Source organism: Bos javanicus, chromosome 2 (genome assembly GCF_032452875.1).
Source record: "Bos javanicus breed banteng chromosome 2, ARS-OSU_banteng_1.0, whole genome shotgun sequence".
Taxonomy (NCBI): Eukaryota; Metazoa; Chordata; class Mammalia; order Artiodactyla; family Bovidae; genus Bos; species Bos javanicus.
In genome coordinates this window covers 130,022,679-130,041,233 of record NC_083869.1, presented here as the reverse complement: position 1 = coordinate 130,041,233, position 18,555 = coordinate 130,022,679, and the positions used below count along the sequence as shown (strand labels likewise).

At 53.7% G+C, this 18,555-nt stretch overlaps 1 protein-coding gene across 2 annotated transcripts in view; it reads left to right on the top strand.

Annotated features, from left to right (window-relative positions):
• The first annotated feature begins 4,955 nt into the window (after positions 1–4,955).
• Positions 4,956–18,555, top strand: part of EPHB2 (EPH receptor B2) — a 219,184-nt gene continuing 205,584 nt past the window's right edge. For both annotated transcript variants that reach the window (XM_061393779.1, XM_061393771.1), the window contains exon 1: positions 4,956–5,068. In XM_061393779.1, the coding sequence (XP_061249763.1) occupies positions 5,008–5,068 (61 nt within the window). In that variant the 5' untranslated portion in view covers positions 4,956–5,007. The remainder of the gene's footprint in view (positions 5,069–18,555) is intronic.

Below are 18,555 nucleotides of genomic sequence, written 5' to 3'. Positions count from 1 at the left end.
CTTTTCACTTCGTTGGGTAATTATTGATGTCAATGTCTGAATCCATGCTATTCAATATAGCAGCCAATTGCCACTTGCTACATGTGGTTATTGAGCATTCCAAATGTGGCTGGTGCAAACTGAGAAATGAAGACATATAAAATACACACCAAACTTCAAAGACCTAGTACAGAAAAAAAGGTAAAATAGTTCATTAATTACATGTTGAAATGATAATATTTTGGATATATTGGGTTAAATAAGTATATTAAAATTCATTTCACCTGTTTTTTTATTTTTTTAATGTGGCTGATGGAAAATTTTTAAATTACATAACGGTCTTGTATTCTACTGGACAGTGCTGAACTTCATAAGCATAGATCTGTAACATCCATTTCAGGCCCGGAGAGGGAAAGGATCCTGCTGAGGTCACACAGCAAACTAGCTCAAGAACTAGAACTTGAGGCAAGTCGGCTACAAGTCTCTCCCGGGCCTGGCAATGGCTGCAGGTGAGGTCTGAATTGTAAGCGGCCACATGCGCTCATCAGCCCCGCACTTGAGCAGGCAAAGGGCGTAGGATGGGAGTTGGAGACCTAGAAACACTGAGAGATGACCTCTAAGGTCTCTCCAGGCTGTCCCTCAGCATAGCACTTTCCTTCCAGAAGCTCTGCCTGAAGGCTTTTCCAGTTGGAAGGACTCAGGGAAGGCTGAGCAGACCCAGAGCGCAGTGGCATCCCTGGGCATGGCTGAGATGAGGACACAGGTCCTGCTGTCCCCACTAAACCCACAACATCAAGGGAGTCAGGGCTGAAAGTGGCCTCAGAGAAACCCCCGTGGCCAGTGCCCTCATTTTCATTGGTGCCAAGTGGGGCCCGGTAGAGTGCCCTGCCCAAGCTCACACAGAGTTAGGGGAGGGCTGGGACACACCCTGGAGTCTCAGTCTAGGGTATAGGGGCCGGGGAGCCCTCTAGACCAGGAGGATGGTGGCATGGATTGGCACCCGGGCTGCCCCCAGGCCCTGCTGAACCAGGCTCATACTTCTTCCTCTACCTCAGTGCATTCTCTACGCACAACCCTTGATGGCTGCCCACTGCACTTAAAATGCAATTATTTTCCTCCCCCACCACGTCATCCCCTCCACACTCCCATTGCTTCCTAGAAGGTACCTTGTATATTCCCACCCCCAGAGCCTTTGCATTTGCAGACCCTTCCACCTGAAACCCTTCCTCCGCACTTTTGCAGGCAGGACTCCCATCATCCAGCTTTCAGACAGGCCTTGTCTGATCCCCCTGGTTAGCATAGTCCCCTCCTCTCGGTCACTCACTGTCCCATTACCTTTGGTACCCCCTTCCTAGCATTCATCATAATTATCTTGTCCATGCATAGGTCTTACACAGCAGAATGGAGGTTCTAGAAGAGCAGGGTCTTGTCGGGCAGATCCGCAGTTGGGTACCCTGCCTCCCCAGTAACTGGCATGTAGGAAGGGCCCAATGAATGTTTATTAATCAAATTTGACTGTAAGTGACATGCACAGATCACATCACTGAAGCCTAGTTCTAGCTGCACCCCGAATTTGCCATATGCCCTTGGACAAGTACTTTTTTCGCCCTCTCTGAGCCCCGGTTTCCCCTTCTGAAAAATGGAGTTCCCACTGCTGCCAGGCTGGCTGGCAGGATGGGCTGGTTGAATTAGCATCAGTCGAGTTGATGGGTGTGAATGCTGCTTTGTAAACTGTTAAAGCGTGATTGCAAATGCGAGTAGCTGTTGTCATTAGACAAATGAGGCTCAAAGCCGCCTCTTCCTCTGCTGAGGAGGGGACTGGGTCAGAGGTTCTCTGGGGCCTCCTGCCCTGAGTGCTTGTTGTTCAGAGTCCGGGCACTGCCTGCAGGCAGCTCCCAGTCTGAAGGGGTGGTAGGGACAAAATGCAGATCAGAAACAAACAAGCTGAGACACCAGTACTCGGCTGGCTGCGAGGGGCTGCCCATCTTTCAGGAAACAGATAACAGGTGCAAACAGTCTGAGTGGGGTGAGGCCAATGTCAATTAAAGCTCCTGGTGGGGGGCACGGGGCGGGGGCAAATCCAAGCCATTAGGGTGGAGAGGGCAACCAGGTGGAGTGCATAGCTGGGACAAAGGCACAGCTGAAGGCAGTTGCCACAGAGACCAGTGAGGAGGGGCCTGGCCAGACTGCAAAACCCAGCCACCCTATGGGGTCCCAAACAGGGAGTAAGATAATGTGTAGGGAGGAGAAGATGAGAGAGAATGGGGCTTTATTTTATTATTATCGCTATTTCCCTGCAGTCAGTTAAAGGCCCTGGACTGGTATCTATTTAATTATACAGGATTGAGGGAGTCACTTCCATCTTTCAGACTCAGTTTTCTCTTCTGCGAAAAGAAGAGGTGGGAAGACACTGAATTCTTCGTGTCCATGAAAGGCACAAGGGGCAATCAGTGTTGGGGTTAGAAGGGCCTGGGTTGAATTTAAACCCTGACTTGCTTTGTGACCTTGATCAAATCGTCTGGTCTCCAATTTCATCACCTGAAAAGGTGAGCACCTACCTCATCGTGTTGAAAGATGATGGTGAACACTGCATAAGCAGAGCTTAGCCCAGGGCCTGGTGTGCTCATCACATGCTCAGCTGTCTCCAACTCTGGTACCAGGTTCTTAATAAATACCACTGCTGTTTCTATTTGGCATCAGAGAAGGAGGTACCACTGGGGTGGGAAGATGGGGCAAGGGTCCCAGGGGCTAGAAACAGGCCAGAAGTGCTGAATCCCCCTTAGCACATAGCTTTCGTTGTTGTTCAGTCACTAAGTCTGTGTCCGACTCTTTGCGACCCCACGGACTGCAGCACACCGGGCTTCCCTGTCCTTCACTATCTCCTGGAGTATGCTCAAATTTATGTCCACTGAGTTGGTGATGCTATCTAACCAGCGCATAGTAGGTGCTCACAAAATATTTCTTGATTTGGGGAAGAGATAAGGCTTCCCAGGTAGCGCTCGTGGTAAAGAACTCACCTGCCAGTGCAGGAGACTTAAGAGAGACGTGCTTCATCCCTGGGTCAGGAAGATCCCCTGGAGGAAGGCATGGCAACCTGTTCTAGTATTCTTGCCTAGAGAATCCCACGGACAGAGGAACCCAGCAGGCTATGGTCCATAGGGTCACAGAGAGTCGGGAAGACTGAAGCTTAGCACACAGGCACCTGGATGCTGACCCTGGCGAGGAGAGCAGCTTGGAGCCTCTTGCCCAGGAGAGGGAGTCTTGCCCCAGGATGGGCCAAGCTCAGGCTCTCTCAAACCCTGGGTCCCCTGCAAAGCTGAGAAGCAGGAACTAAAAATAAAAGCCAGCCACACCCCAGTGGATTTTGACCCTCGCCAAGGAGTCTGAAGCCTCCCAGGAGCAACCCCCCACCTCATTTCCTCTCTCTGCTCCCTTCGGCTTCGTCGCCTTCCCAGGCAGTCTCCGCCAGCCCTTCTGGCCTCCTTTCTCCTGGGGAACTTTCAGGATGAGGCCCACTTCAGTTGGACCCTGGAAGCCTCTGAAGATGACCCCACTTTTCCAAACTGTCAATGGGGTCTCTGAGTGTCTGGTGTCCTTTTCTTGGTATGAGCTGTAGGGTGCATCTGAAGGGGGGGATCGCTGGGACATGCTGACAGTGCGTGGGACAAAGGGTTTGGAGAGGTCTGGGTGCCTTCAGTTGGACTGAAACCCTGTGGGCCTCACAGGGCCCTTACACCCACTCCACGGGGCAGGGAGCTCCTGGTGAAGTCTGGTTTTTCAGCAGTGTGGCTCCCAAAGGCCAGAGGCCCCGACTGGGTGATTCCTGCCACCCCCCTGCAGCTCACCAACCATCCAGCCTCAGCAAAGCCCTTAATGGTGATGAAGGCTGTGAGAGCAGGGATGGAACCAGGGGTTGTGCCCTCCCTGAAGGGACACACCACAGCACAAAACCACGGTGGCACGCACAGGTCCATCCCACGAAGGGGTGGGGTGGTCTGCCCAGATACCCGCCCTCTGCACCACCCCTGAACTGCCCTGGGAACAAGATGAACAGAGAGGGAGAAATTCAGTGTATATAGACAGAAGGGTATCCAGGGAGGGGCTCGCGGGCTTGCTCAGAACCAGGCAGGAAGAGTAGGTCTGGGGTCTGCCTGCCAGCGCCCGGCCCCCCCGTGCCAGAGTGACCCCCACACCCCACCCACCCCAGGGCCCAGCGTCAGCGCCAAGGCCCGCTCTCCCAGGCGGAGGCCCCAGCCCAGCCCCAGCGCCTGGGAAAGCCGCCTGTTTTGTTCCCATCTCCACACACCCCCCCCACCTCTTTTTTTTTTTTTTTCTCTCTCTCTCTCTCATTCATTGCAGTTCGGTCCCTTTCGGAGCTGCAGGGACCCGGGTTGCAGGGCTGAGGCGAGGGGGTGGCCCTCCCGGCCCTGACAGGTAGGGCCCGCCCCGCTTTGAGCAGCCCCTTCCCTCGCCCTCTCCCCCCACCCCTCCCCGGGTCCCCTCTCCCTGCCCCTGTCAGCCGCGCCAGACGCTCTCCGGCTTTGCAGCATTCAATAAAAATTCAGAAACATTTGGGCTGAAATCGCTGCTTTATCTGGAGGAGCCACAGCGCCGGGAGAGACCACTGCTGCGCGGGGGGAGCCCGGGGTCTCGGTGGCCGGGGCGCGGGGCGTCTCTGCGCTCCGGCGCGCGCGCGGCCCCCGGGTGACCCCCGCGGACGCCAGGGGCTGGGGGCTCCGGGCGCGCGCGCGGGCCGGTGGGGCTGCCGGGGCGCGCGCGGGGGCCCGCGGCCCGGCTGGGCTCCCCCCGCGCTCGCGGCTCAGGTGGGCCGCGCCCAGCGCTGGCGGAGCCCGGGTCCCCGTTCTGCCCGGGCTGGATGGCTCATTCTGCTGGCTGCGCGGTGGCGGCGGCTGTGTGTGCGCCGCGCCTCGCCGCTCCCCCCCGGCCCCCCGAGCCCGGGGCGCGCGCTCCCGCCCGGGCCGCCCGGGCCCCGCGGCGCCGCGGCCCGAGGCCCCGGGAAGCGCAGCCATGGCTCTGCGGAGGCTGGGGGCCGCGCTGCTGCTGTTGCCGCTGCTCGCCGCCGTGGAAGGTGAGCGGGCGGGCGGGCGGCGGGGCGATGGGGGCGGGGAGCGGCCGGGCACTGGCGGCCGCCGGCGCCCACCTCCGCCCCGCGGCCCCGCAAAGTTTGCCCCGGGGCTCGCGCCGGGCGCAGGTGGCCGCGGGTAGGTGTGTCCGGCCGCGCCGGGAGGCGCGGGCCCCGCGGGCGCCCGGGAGCGGCGGGCGCTGATTGACTGTGCCAGGAGGAGGCAAAGGGACCATCTTGCCGAGGCTTTGTAGCCAGCCCGGCGAGCGCCGCCCAGGGCCGAGGGGCTGCCCACGCGCGCTCGCCGCCCCCGGCCCGGGCACCCCACTGCGCGCCGGCCTGGCCTTGCTCGGCACCGGGTGGAGGGGCGCCGGCCGGGGGGTGGGGAGGCCCGGAGAGCAGTCGGGGCTGGAAAGTTTGGCAGGGAGCGGAGGGAGGCAGGCACCGCGACTGGTCCGGGGTGGGGGTTCCCGGTCCGCGGCCCCGGGATGGGGTCGGAGCCCCGAAGAGGGGGGACTGGCAGAGTGGAAGTGAGCGCGGCAGCACCCCGCGCCGGTGCCTGCCCATCGCCCGCGGCGTACAATGGGGTCCCCTCCCCTGGAGGACTGCGGGGGGGATGGGTCCGTGGGCATCTCTGGGCCGCGCGGGGTCTCCGGGCACCCCTGCCGGCCACCGCCCCGCTGGCGGCAGAGCTCAGCGTGGCTGCTGGAGCCCCGGGAACTCTCCAGCTGCCGCCAGGGCCGGACCAGATGCTCTTGCCATGTGTTGGCCTTGGCCAGGGTCGCTAGGCCCTCTCCCCCATGGCCTCGTGTGTCGGTCCCACCCGACCCCCAAGGAAACAGGGCGGCTGCCCAGTCTCCCGAACCAGCTTGCTCTGGAGGGAAAGTTAGTGGGGTCTGGGTGTGTCCCCCAGAAATGGCCAAGCCTGTGGGGCAAGAAATGAACGTGAATAATGGTTCTCATGTGTACTGCACTTTACAGTTTTCAACCCGCTTTACAGTTCATGAAGTACTTTGCACTATATGCAAAGTACTGTGGTTTACAACGTGCGGCACAGTTGACAAGGTGCTTGAAGCTTTACGAAGTGCTTTCCCACCCGCAATTTTGTTGGATTCCCCAAAATAAGCCTTCCAGGGAATCCAGATGGGTTAGAGTCTTAACTTCTTTTACTAGAAAGGGAAACCAAGGCCCAGAAAAGCCAGTGCTTCGCGCCTTGGCCCTTGGGTGATAAAAATAGAATGGGGGTCTGGAGTCTGGGAAGCTTGTGCTCTGTTCATTTTGGTGGGTCTTCCCGTTCCTAAACAGGCTACCTTCTCCAGGATTCTGCCACCTTAGGCCCGAGGGGTACCCTCATCTTGGGCCATTTGGGGGTGATGTGAAGCCCCTTTCCCTCTTGCAGCTCAAAAAACCCATAAAAACCAAACCCAAAAATAACCCGATGGAACCAGGCATGGAGCCTGCAGACTCTGGGAAAGGATGGATGGGGGATCCCATGCGATAACTTTAGTTTCTGTCTCAGTAATGAGTGCTTTAGTGACCACAGTTCAGGGGGTGGAGGGGGTGTCCCTGGATGGCAGCCATAGTTTCTGGCACGGAAGCAGCTGTCCCAAGGCTCCCGGAGGGTTTGACGGCTGCCTGAGGTTTCCCAGCGTGGGGCCCCTGGGGCACCAGGGTGCCACGAGCCCTGGGTGTGCAGGGCAGCCCTGAGACCTGGCTGCTGGCGGGAGCTCCCTGGAATAGGGCTGAGGTACCACTTATTAGCTCTGGCTTTGGGGAAATGACTCATGCATTGGCCCGCTATACATTGGGATGTTTACAGTATTATGGGGAGCTTGGCATAAATATTGCTCTTTGGGTTGTAGTCAGCGGTGCTGGAGGGGAAGAAAATTGGCCCCTCTCGCGTTGGAAAAGGCCCTGGGTGTGTTTTTAATTACCGGGGTAGGGGGGGTAGATGGAAGGGCCACGTCTATCCAGGCCTGGCCCTGGCAGGGGGCGGTCAGAATCTGGTGGGCTCTGGCCAGAGCGGACCCTGGGCCCTGGACACAGGGCTAATCAGCTGCTGACGTCCCAGGAGGGCGTGGCGGCGTGGGCTGCCACTTGGGGGCAGACTGGGAGGCGGGCTGCAGTGGGCATCCCGAACCTTGCTTCAGGCTCTTCCTTTCTCCCTGCATACTCTGGAGTCTAGTCCATTAGGCGTTAAGAAGGAGCTGGCCTAACGGAGGGGGAGATGGTGTGAGGTGGAGGTCAGAGGCCTGGCTTCTCACTTACTCGGGGACCACTAGACCAGCTCCCTGCCCTACAGGGAGCTCAGTTTCCCTGAGTCCAGAATGTTCGACCTAGCCTCCTAAGATTCACATGCACCCTCCTTGCCTTCCCTGAGCCTCAGTGTTCTCATCTGCCAAGTGAGGGTAATCATGCTGGTCCTGCCTGTCTCACAGGCGTGTCTGTGAGATTCAGACCAGATAATGGATGGGAAGAAGTCACCTTGAAGATCTGTGTGGCCTCTGGGGGATGGAAGATGGGCAGTGCTGCTCGTGACACAACCCTGAAGAGACAGGAGCCTCCCGGGAGCAGGACAGACTGTGGAAGCAGACCTGAAGCCTGGGGTGATGAGGGAGCAGCCCTTGGGTCTCCTGGTACCCAGAGATGTGCAGCCGCCACTCCTGGCCCATCCCCCTCTTCCTACCCAGTAGTAACCATGCTGTCCTGAGCGTTAAGGTCTAGAAAATTCCCAGCCTTTGAGGGAGGAGACAGGATGTGTGTAGTTTCTGGGGGTGGGGAGGGCGGCACTAGTGGTAAAGAACCCGCCTGCCAATTCAGGAGACGTAAGAGATCCGGGTTCTATCCCTGGGTGGGGGAAGATCCCCTGGAGAAGGAAATGGCAACCCACTCCAGTATTCTTGCCCGGAGAATCCCACAGACAGAGGAGCCTGGTGGGCTATGGTTCTTAGGGTCGCAAAGAGTCAAACATGACTGAAGCAACTTAGCACACAGCATGGGGGCTAGGTTAGGATGGCAAGCTTAGTATCTCCCCAAACCGTGAGACCCCCCCACAAAAGAAACCTAAGTCTGGAGCATCTGGATGCTTTGAGGGGATGGTAGTGCCCATGGGGTTGTGTCCAACAGGAGAAGAGATCATTGGTGGACCAGCTGCTAGTGAAAGTCGCTCAGTCGTGCCCGATTGTATAGTCCATGGAATTCTCCAGGCCAGAATATTGGAGTGGGTATCCTTTCCCTCCTCCAGGGGGTCTTCCCAACCCAGGGATCGAACCCAGGTCTCCCACATTGCAGGCGGATTCTTTACCAGCTGAGCCACCAGGGAGGTCTGGACCAGCCACTAGGTGGAATCCAAAAGTTGAAGTCTAGCGAAAATCCATCTCCTCTGCACATTTGTTCTTTTTTTTTTCCTGAAGATTTTTTAGTATAGGCCACTTGTGAAGTCTTTATTGAATTGGTTGCGGTATTGCTTCCACTGTATCTTTTGGTTTTCTGGCCATAAGGCACGTGGGATCTCAGCTCTGCTCCCAGGGATCGAACTGGCACCACTTGCATTGGAAGGCAAAGTCTTAACCACTGGACTGCCAGTGAAGTCCCTGTACATTCATTCTTTTGGTTTCCAAATATTTATGGAACGTGTTTTCTAGCTGGTGTGGTGCTGGGCCCTGGGGCGGGCAGGGAGGCGGGACAAACTGACAGGGAAGCCGTTGGCAAGGTACTATGTGATAAGTGTGTCCCGGGTCCTGCCAGGAGGCAGCCGTGCGCCACCTGCGGGAGCAGCAACCATGTAGGATGGAAGCCAGTTACTTTGTCATTTATAGCTTTATTCTTTGCCTCGTTTTCTTACTTCCTGTTCTCCCTGCCTCGAAACTTTCTCAGCCACCTGTCATATTAATGAACTGTGTTCCCAAAAAGCTAAGGAGGTTGAGTTTGGGACCGAGAGGAGGCAAAGTCTTGGCCTGGAAGAAGGAACAGCGTGTGTAAAGACCTGGAGACACGATGATTGGAGTGTGATTCTTGGGTGTATCTGAGGGAGACGGATGTTAATGGCAGCAAGGGGGGATTAGGCTGAGAAGTTTGGGCTTGATGCTTAGGGCACTGGGGAGCCACTGAAGGTTCTTGAGCCACAGGGGACTTGGCCAGATTTGTTTGTGGAAAGATCACTGGCTTCCAGTGTGTGGGAATCTTCAGATGGGCTACAACCTGTCCTGTACAGTAAAGAAAAGGCCAGCTTGTCTGTTCTCAGCTAGGCTGTGAGCTCCCTGAGGGAGCTCAGTTTTGTGTCCATGGTGGTAATAAAAAGAAAGTGAGGTCTCTCAGTCATGTCCAACTCTTTGCGACCCCATGGGCTGTAGCCCACCAGGCTCCTCTGTCCATGGAATTTTCCAGGCAAGAGTGGGTTGCCATTTCCTTCTCCAGGGGATCTTCCCAACCCAGAGATTAAACCCAGGTCTCCCGCATTGCAGGCAGATGCTTTACCATCTGAGCCACCAGGGAAGCCCAATAGTAGTAAAAAAGATCTCTGTTCAAATGCTGCTCCCAGAGGCCTTCCTTGATTACCTCCTCTAACACAGACTCAGTTCAGACACGTTCTATCCCTCCTGTTTTGTCGTACTTCAGAATACCCACTGCCATCTGAAATGGTATCAAAGACTTGTTGCTTTCCTTGTTTAGTGTCCGTCTTGCCCACTAGACCGTAAACTCCAAGAGATGAGAGGGTTTTTCTAAATTTATTTTTTTTAATTTAAAAATTTAATTATTTTTTGGCTACACTAGACAGCCTACGGGATCTTTGTCTCCCCCACCGGGGATCAAACCCATGGCCCCCACAGTGGAAGCGTGAAGTCCTAACCTCTGGTCTGCCAGGGAAGTCCTGAGGTTTTTGTTTTCCCTGTTTGCTGCGGCAGCCGGGTGCCCTGAACTGAACCCAGTCACCCGGTGCCCTGAACTGAAAGGAACTAAGGAATGCTGAATGAATGAATGAATGAGTGTGGAGTGAACAAACAAATGAATACATTATATTGTGCTATACAGTAAGTGTCGGGAGAATGATACAGAGATGAAGGAGGGAGTCCCTCTGGCCGGGGAGATGAAGGAAATCTTCCCAGAGGGAGAAGCAGAGGGCAGATGTGAGCAGAGATACAGAATGCAGGAAGATGTGTGGGGATAATAACGAGATCAGTTCAGCCAGAGCTGAGGATTCAAATGGACCAGCGGCAGCTCTGTGCCAAGCAAGTCCGCTCCTTACGGGGTCGAGGGAGACTGCCCGCCCCTTCCCCCCATGCACGTCTTGTACTGTCCCACCCCCAGCCCAGCCCTCTGCTGGGCCCACCTCTCGGGCATTACCTATCTAAGATCCAGCGACCTTCAGTGGGATTAATTTAGAATTGGTTTTCCTTTTATGTTTATTTCTCCTGCTTCTCATTTTTAAAGGAGGCTGCTTTCATGTATTCGTCTTAGCCAGGAAATCAGGGCTTAGATTTAAAGCCCGAATGCTGTAGAATTCAAAAGCAAGTTGACTTATTCATTTATTCCTCCATCCATCCATATGTTTTAAAAGAGTCGCCAGGCACCCTCTTCATGTCAGGTGCTGGGTGGGGAGAAAGGATCCCAACTTCAGTGGGAAACAAGGGTGGCCAACTTCCAGGACCCTGTGGGACAGAGAAAAGGCACAGCCTTTCTGGGCAATCAGACCTGGGTCCAAACCCCCCAGCCCTGCACACTGTGTGTGCCCTGGGCAAGGAGCTGGACTCCCATTTCCTGAGGGGTTCCTGGGGACACTCACACAAAGTGTCAGGCACACGACGGGGGAGGAAGAGGGGAAGGGATGGTTAGGGAGTTTGGGATGGACATGTACACGCTGCTTTGTTTAAAACAGATAACCGACCGACGAGGACCTACAGGGAGCTCTGTTCGATGTTACGTCGCAGCCTGGATGGGAGGGGAGTTTGGGGGAGAATGGATACATGTATGTGTATGGCTGAGTCCCTTTGCTGTCCACCTGAAAGTATGACAACATTATTCATCGGCTGTACCCCAATATAAAATAGAGTCAAAAAAAAAAGAAGTGTCAGGTACTTGTCTGTGTAGAGGTTGTTCTCAGCCCCTCCAAAGTCCTTGTCCTTGAAGTGAATGCCTGTGATCGGTGATAGCTGTGTCCTAATCCACTTCCCCTCTTTCTGGCATTTAGACTGTTCAGTCCACAAACCAAACTTCAGTGTCTCCCCCAACCCAGCACACAGACTCCCAACTGCTCCCGCCTTGGGATGGTGACCCCCCAAGTGTGAGCAGGCCCAGAGCCCCATCTCTGCCTCTTTCTTCAGGGCTCTGTCGGGGGAAAATACTTGCTTCTTACCATGGCAGGGAATTGGAAGAGGGGCTCTCAACTGGGGTCCACAGGCCTTAGTTATGGGACCCTGGGATCACCCTGAAATTATAATAGAATGTTGGCTGTGACCATAGATTTTCCTAGGAAGCGGGGTCTTAGCTTTCAGAAGATTCTCAAAACAGTTGTGAAAACACAAGCCCATACCCAGGCTCCCAGTGAGGGGGTTTGAATCCTTGGTTGGTCCTGAGACCCCACTGGCAGCTCCCTCTGCCCTGCCATGGCCCCAGACCCTCCCAGGGGGCGGGGGTTGTCCTTCCTAATGCCTTTGGCCGCCTCCACTTCATCAAGGTTCTGCATCAACCCCAAAGCCAGGGTGGGGGCAGGTTGTCTGGGCAGCTTGCCGGGGACTCCGCAAGGCCGAGGGTCGCAGCTGGTCAGCTTGGCCTGCCCAGAGTTCACCTATGAGCTTAGGGTGGAGGTCGGACCCCTGCAGGCAGAGAGATCCATAAAGGAAGGGGCTGAGGATAGAACTGGCCGGTGACAGGAGGCCTGGGCTGGACAAGGGAGGGGGTGCCCTGCTCCCTCTGAGGGTGGAGAGGTGAGACCAGGAGAGCCTCCAGGCAGTGGCGGACCCGGTCTGCACCTCTGACCAAAGCCCCATCCCATCCTGTGGCCTGGCCTGCTTGCCTGACTTTGCTGGAGATTTGATAGATCCAGCTGGAGCCCAGGGATCAGTAACTTTTAACTCTCTTCCCAGGTCTTTCCGTTGGGCAGGTGGGGACTCCTGGGAAAGAGGAAGAGAAACCTCAGCAGGAAACTGGAAAAGGCCAAAACGAAGTGAAGTCAGTCTGAGTTAGTGCCCACCAGCCCAGGCCGCCGGCCTGCTGGTGAACGGAAGGAGACTTGGTAGGGGGAGGGCAGGGCAGGGCAGGGCAGAATGTTTGCACACCTCTCAGGGATGGGGTGGGCCATTGATCTGACAGCACCTGGAAGCTTCCTGATTGGGATCAACTGTCTGATAAGGCTGCCTTGAAAGCATGTTAGGGTTTTAGGGCCTTTTAAAGCAGGTGCCTTCCGGAGGGTGGAGAGGAGACACCTGTCTCCCAAGTGCCTCTGTATCACCTGCAGCGAGGGGCTTGCTTAGACCACCTTAGCCTGGGCCGTGCTCAGTGAGCTTCCTGGAGCTATCTGGAGCCCTGCCGAAGCCCCCTCAGGATAGGGGTATCCTCAGGGAAGAGACCTTGTCTGCTCTGTGCCCTTGAGCAAGCGGTGTGCTGTCTGAGCCTCAGTTTGCTGATCCGTAAACTGGGGATACTGCCTGTCGGAGGCTCGTAGTGAGGGTTAAATGAGGTCCCGTATACAGCGGCCAGCAGAGCAGCCTGGTCTGCGGCCCTGCCGGTGTTTATCCGTTGTCAGGACTGTGAAATGTCCACACCCTTGTTCCCCGCCAGACTACTTGCTCCTGTCTTTGAAATCCCAGAGCCCTTTGGCCAAACCCTGACCACTGTCTTGTTCCGTAAACATTAGAGCCTAGGGGTCACAAGGATGTCTGGAGTCAGGCTGCCTGTGTGTCCTCTGGTCGGTTATTTAACCTCTCTGAGCCCTGCTTCCCTCACTTCTTTTTTTTTTTTTTTTAAGGTCACTTTCTATTTATTAAATAAATGCCTACCAAGCTCCATGCGTTTCACATACAGATATATCATTCAGTCCTCATGACTGCTCTGTGAGGTAGATCTTTTTGTCCCCATTTCACTGGAGCTTAGGTGATCTGCCCAAGCCCCCTCCCTTCTCAAGTAGTGAAGGATTTGATGTTGGGACTTCTGGAGTCCACTTGTCCCCTCTAGTTGAATTTAGGTGAGCTCTCAGAGAATATGTGTTTTCTTTTCTTTTTTTTTTTTTTTTAGTATAAATTTATTTATTTTAATTGGAGGCTAATTACTTTATAATATTGTGTTGGTTTTGCCATACATCAACATGAATCTGCCACGGGTGTACATCCTGAACCCCCCTCCCACCTCCCTCCCCATCCCATCCCTCTGGATCATCCCAGTGCACCAGCCCTGAGCGTCCTGTATCATGCATGGAACCTGGACTGGTGACTCATTTCATATATGAAATTATACATGTTTCAATGCCATTCTCCCAAATCATCCCACCCTCGCCCTCTCCCACGGAATCCAAAAGACTGTTCTATACATCTGTGTCTCTTTTGCTGTCTCACATACAGGGTTATCATTACCATCTTTCTAAATTCCATATATATGCGTTAGTATACTGTATTGGTGTTTTTCTTTCTGGCCTACTTCATGCTGTATAATAGGCTCCAGTTTCATCCACCTCATTAGAACTGATTCAAATGTATTCTTTTTAATGGCTGAGTAATACTCCATTGTGTATATGTACTACAGCTTTCTTGTCCATTTGTCTGCCGATGGACATCTAGGTTGCTTCCATGTCCTGGTTATTAGTTCTTGAGGTGGCTATGATGCATGAATGGGTTAGTCCATGAAAGATGAATCTGCATTTGTAACTGAATGTGTATCTTGCATGTGATGAGTGCACAGTAATATTAACTGTGGCTGTTATTTCTCAAAACCAGTGGGAAACTGCATTCAGAGTAGGGGGATGTGGGTGCCGTTTTACTCGAGGACTCTGTCTGCAGCTCTCCCCCCATCCCTCTTCACTTCACCCCAGGAAAAAGCCAAAGATACAGAGTTGAGTTCTATCTGACTCTTGCTGAGTAGTTGAGAGCTCCCTCCAGCCTGCCTCTTTGCTTCCCATGCAGGTTTTGCACAAGAGCCCATCCCCCCTCCAAGTCAGCCTCCCTTAACCCCAGGAAAGGGACAGGATCTTCTATCGCTGCGACTTCATTCTTGACCCTTGGCCTCCCAGCCACCAACTTCCATGAAAAAGTGAAAATGTTAGTTGCTCAGTCGTGTCCAACTCTTTGCAACCCATGAACTGTAGCCCGCCAGGCTCCTCTGTCCATAGCATTCTCCAGGCCAAGAATATTGGAGTGGGTTGCCATTCCCTTCTCCAGGGGATCTTCCCAACCCAGGGATTGAACCTGCATTGCAAGAATCTGCATTGCAGGCAGATTCTTTACTACCTTGAACTACCAGGGAATTCACACCAACGTCCATACATGATAATAAAAATAGCCAGATGCTGTGCTTAAAGACATTGTATTGGGTTGGCCAAAAAGTTTGTTTGGGTTTTCCATTAACAGGTTATGGAAAAACCCAAATGCACTTTTTGGCCAACCCCATATACGTCATCTCACACAACCACCTCAACAGCTGCCCTGGTGGTGTTATTATTGTGCCCATTTTACAGATGTGGAAACTGAAACTCAGAAAGCACCTAGCCCAAGGAGGGAGCAGGAGGCAGGGATTCGAACCCAGGTCTGGAGGACGTTGAAGCTCCTGCTCTGCACCACCACCTTCCAGCAGCCTCTGGAATGTACCTCTCAGCTCAGAGAAAAGGCTTGGCTCTGACGAGGGTCTCCAAGGCAGCCATCCAGCCTCTGACTCCATCAACATCCTGAGATAATGCAAGTGGGAGGGTTCTGGAACTCACAAACCTGCCATAAAAAAGCAATCGCTGTCATAATGGTCAGAATAATGTTGTTCTAACTTAGACAAATCGGGTGTTAACTCATTACATTGTGAGGGGTGCCTCCACAGAGAACAGAGGCTGTGGAACAGTCACAGGGCCATTTGTAGCTGGTGTTTCTAAACCCATTAGCTCATTGGGTTTTCACAGCAACCCTATGAGTGGGCAGGAACCATGGGGCCCATTTTAGAGATGAGGAAACTGAGACCTGGGGGAATAAGGCGACTTGCTGGAGGGCAGTGGCCAGACCATGCCCGAAGCCCAAGGCGGGTCTCAATGGCTCAGAGATTCTCAATTCAATTTGAATTCCTAGCCAACATTTAAAAATCAGGAGAGTTTACAGAGAAATCCTGTTTCTGGCTTTGTGAGAAGTCAGACAATCTGGCTTCTCTAGGCCCACATTCCCACATGGCCACAGTTGGCTGGAGCCAAATAGTGACTGCCTCTTCAGACGAGCACGTGAACGTGGGCTGGGGGGGCGGGGAGCTCTCCATCGGCTTGCGTCACACATTTGTGTTACTTGCCTGGGTCCTGCAGGGTTCAAGTTTGCCTTCTAGATCCGCCCCGCATCTCCTGTTGGTGGTGGTGGTGTTTAGCCTCTAGTCTCTCTTGCGATCAGGAGTAAATTGCTTCTCCTCCCCAGGCTTTGGCTACCTCTTCTCTCAAATGAGGGGGTAGGGCTCAGTGGTTTCGGAGGCTCCTTCCAGCTCTGGGATTGCATGCCCGGTGGCAGGCTCCAGGCAAGGAGGGGAGAGCTAGACAAAGGCCAGGGCTCTGCCCCCAGGACGTGTATCAGTTATCCATTGCTGCCTAATAAGCCACCCCAAAACGTACTGTCTCAATACAACAGTGATGTATTATTCTTCCTGATTCAGTGGAGTGGCCGGGTGCAGCTGGGCATTTATTCTGCTCCATGTGGTGTCAGCTTGGATCACTCTTGAGCTTGCACTCAGCTGGGCTGTGCTGGAAGGTCTCCCGTGGCCTCTCCTACATCTCTGAGGCCCTGGTAGGGAGGGTGGGAAGGCCCCCCTGCCTCGCCCCCTCCCCGTTCAAGATTGCTCACCCGTCACTAGTCTAGACCGAGCTTTCCACAGCGGCTAGCTCCCAAGAGGGTAAAGAGGAAACCGGAAGACTCCTTGAGGCCTGGACTGTGATGTCACAAAACATCACCCCTGCAGTCGGAGCAAGTCACAGAGCCATCTCAGATGCATCCCAAGCCTTCTCATCCAGTTCAGAGACTGGGGGGATATACGCTGGGCTCAGTTTTCTGTTCAGTCTTTCAAAGGAAGCACCGTGTGCTGCGAACGGTCTAATACACAGCATTCGCCTGTGTGTTGCCCCTGGTCCTCAGCGTGTCTTTGGAGGTGATGCTCGGCCCCCAAACACCCACTTCACCGTGTACACACATCTCGTGTTCCGGGCCGACCTGTGGTCCAAACGTAGCTTCAGCAACCCCCTCCCTCCCTCTTTTTTTTTTGGCCTCACTGGTCTTTGTTGCGGTGTGTGAGCTTTTCTCTAGCTGTGGTGTCCGGGCTCCCTAGTTAAGGTGCACACACTCTCTAGTTGCGATGCACGCGTCCTTTGGCTGTAATGTGCAGGCTCTCTAGTTGACGGCATGCAGGTTCTCTAGTTGTGATGTGCCGTCTGTTTGCGGTGTGTGGACTTAGTTGCCTGGTGGCATGTGGGATCTTAATTCCCTGAGCAGCAATCGAACCTGCATCCCTTGCATTTGAAGGCAGATCCTTAACCACTGGACCCACCAGGGAAGTCCCTCAGCCCCTTAATGGGAGGCGGCTTTCTGTTTAGTGACAGCAGGTATAGGCCGGTAACCACACTGAGGGACAGTCCACCCCAGGGAGTTTCTAGTCCCGCACAGGGTGTGGGTAACAGGGAGCCAGAAACCTCTTGCCCTGCCTGCTCTCCGTCCTGTCCCACCGCTGCACTGACTTCCCATGCTGTCCACCACCCTGGAGAGAACAGCGACCCTCCACTTCACCATGTCCCCTGCCCAGCACGAGGCCTGGCTCATGATATGCACTGAATAGATGTTTGAGCCATAAAGTGAAAGTGAAAGTCGCTCAGTTGTGTTCAGCTCTTTGCAACTCCGTGGACTACACAATCCATGGAATTCTCCAGGCCTAGGGATACTGATGCTGCAGTGGGTAGCCTTTCCCTTCTCCAGGGGACTTTTCCCAACCCAGGGGTAGAATCCAGGTCTTCCACATTGTAGGTGGATTCTTTACCAGCTGAGCCACAAGGGGAGCCATGGTAGCCCAAGTCATAGCTATTCAAGATCAGGCGTGAGAAGGAGGCCCTGGGCTGGTAGGAATGAGTTTGGAGGATGGGGCTAAGAAACCCTTGTGGCCTGGGGCAGGTCACTTCACCCCTCTGGGCCTCAGTTTTCTCATCAGTAAATAGGGGATCATGATTTAACCACCTCAGAAGGCCATGTCAAGGAGCATCTGTGTTCTTCATTCAACTATAAAAGAACATGTAAACTAAGATCCTAGAAGCTGTGCAGTCCAGAGAAAAAAGAAATCCTTTGACACAATGCTATAAGTCAACTCTACTTAAATAACATTTTATAAAGTGAAAAAACAAACAAAAGAACCTGTAATGAGGTGACTGTGGTCTGTCACCCCCGCCCTGGCTGGGGGCCACCATAGGAGCAGGGAAGCGCTAGAGAAAACCGAAATGTCTGAAGGCATTGGTTGGCCAGTTGCTGTCAGACCTAAGTTGGGACTACAGGTCGGCACAGGGAGATATGTGCACGTGGTGAAGTGTTGAAGACCATAAGCAACACATAAGCGAGTTTTATTGTCAAACAGTTAAGCAGGAAATGGGGTTGCTGACTGAATAGGAATCAAGCCTACACAGATAATACAGACACAGTCCTTCTGATACACCGTAGTCTCTCTTTTATTTTTAGAAAAAGCTAAAAATGTGTTTGGGTATGTCTCTTGTTTGCACAAGGGAAGCTGAATTATTATTTGGGGCTTTAGTTTTGTTACTCAACGCCTAAGTCTTAGTCTTTTAATAAGTGAGTTAATGCTGCTCATGTTTATTGACGTAATGGATGTGTTGGGTCTCAACTCTGTTGTGATATTTTTTGGGGTTGGCCAGACGAACTTTTTGGCTGACCCAGTGTGATGATATGTACTTTATTTGCTGCGCTTCTTTTTCTACAAGATGTGCATTCTTTACTCTGGTTTATTTAAATGTGCTTGGTATTTAGGAAGGTTCATGGTTTTGTTCCGGTGGTCACCTTTGTACTTATGCCTTCTTCCACAGTGTCTAATATGCTGTTATAGCATCCAGTGTATTGTTTCTAGAATTTCCATTTATGTCTTTTTTATATAGCCCTTGTCTCTACTGACAGAGAAGGCAATGGCACCCAACTCCAGTACTCTTGCCTGGAAAATCCCATAGACAGAGGGGCCTGGTAGGCTGCAGTCCATGGGGTCGCTAAGAGTCGGGCACGACTGAGCAACTTCCCTTTCCCTTTCCCTTGTCTCTACTGAGCAGATTCAGTCTTTTCCTTCTTGAACTTATT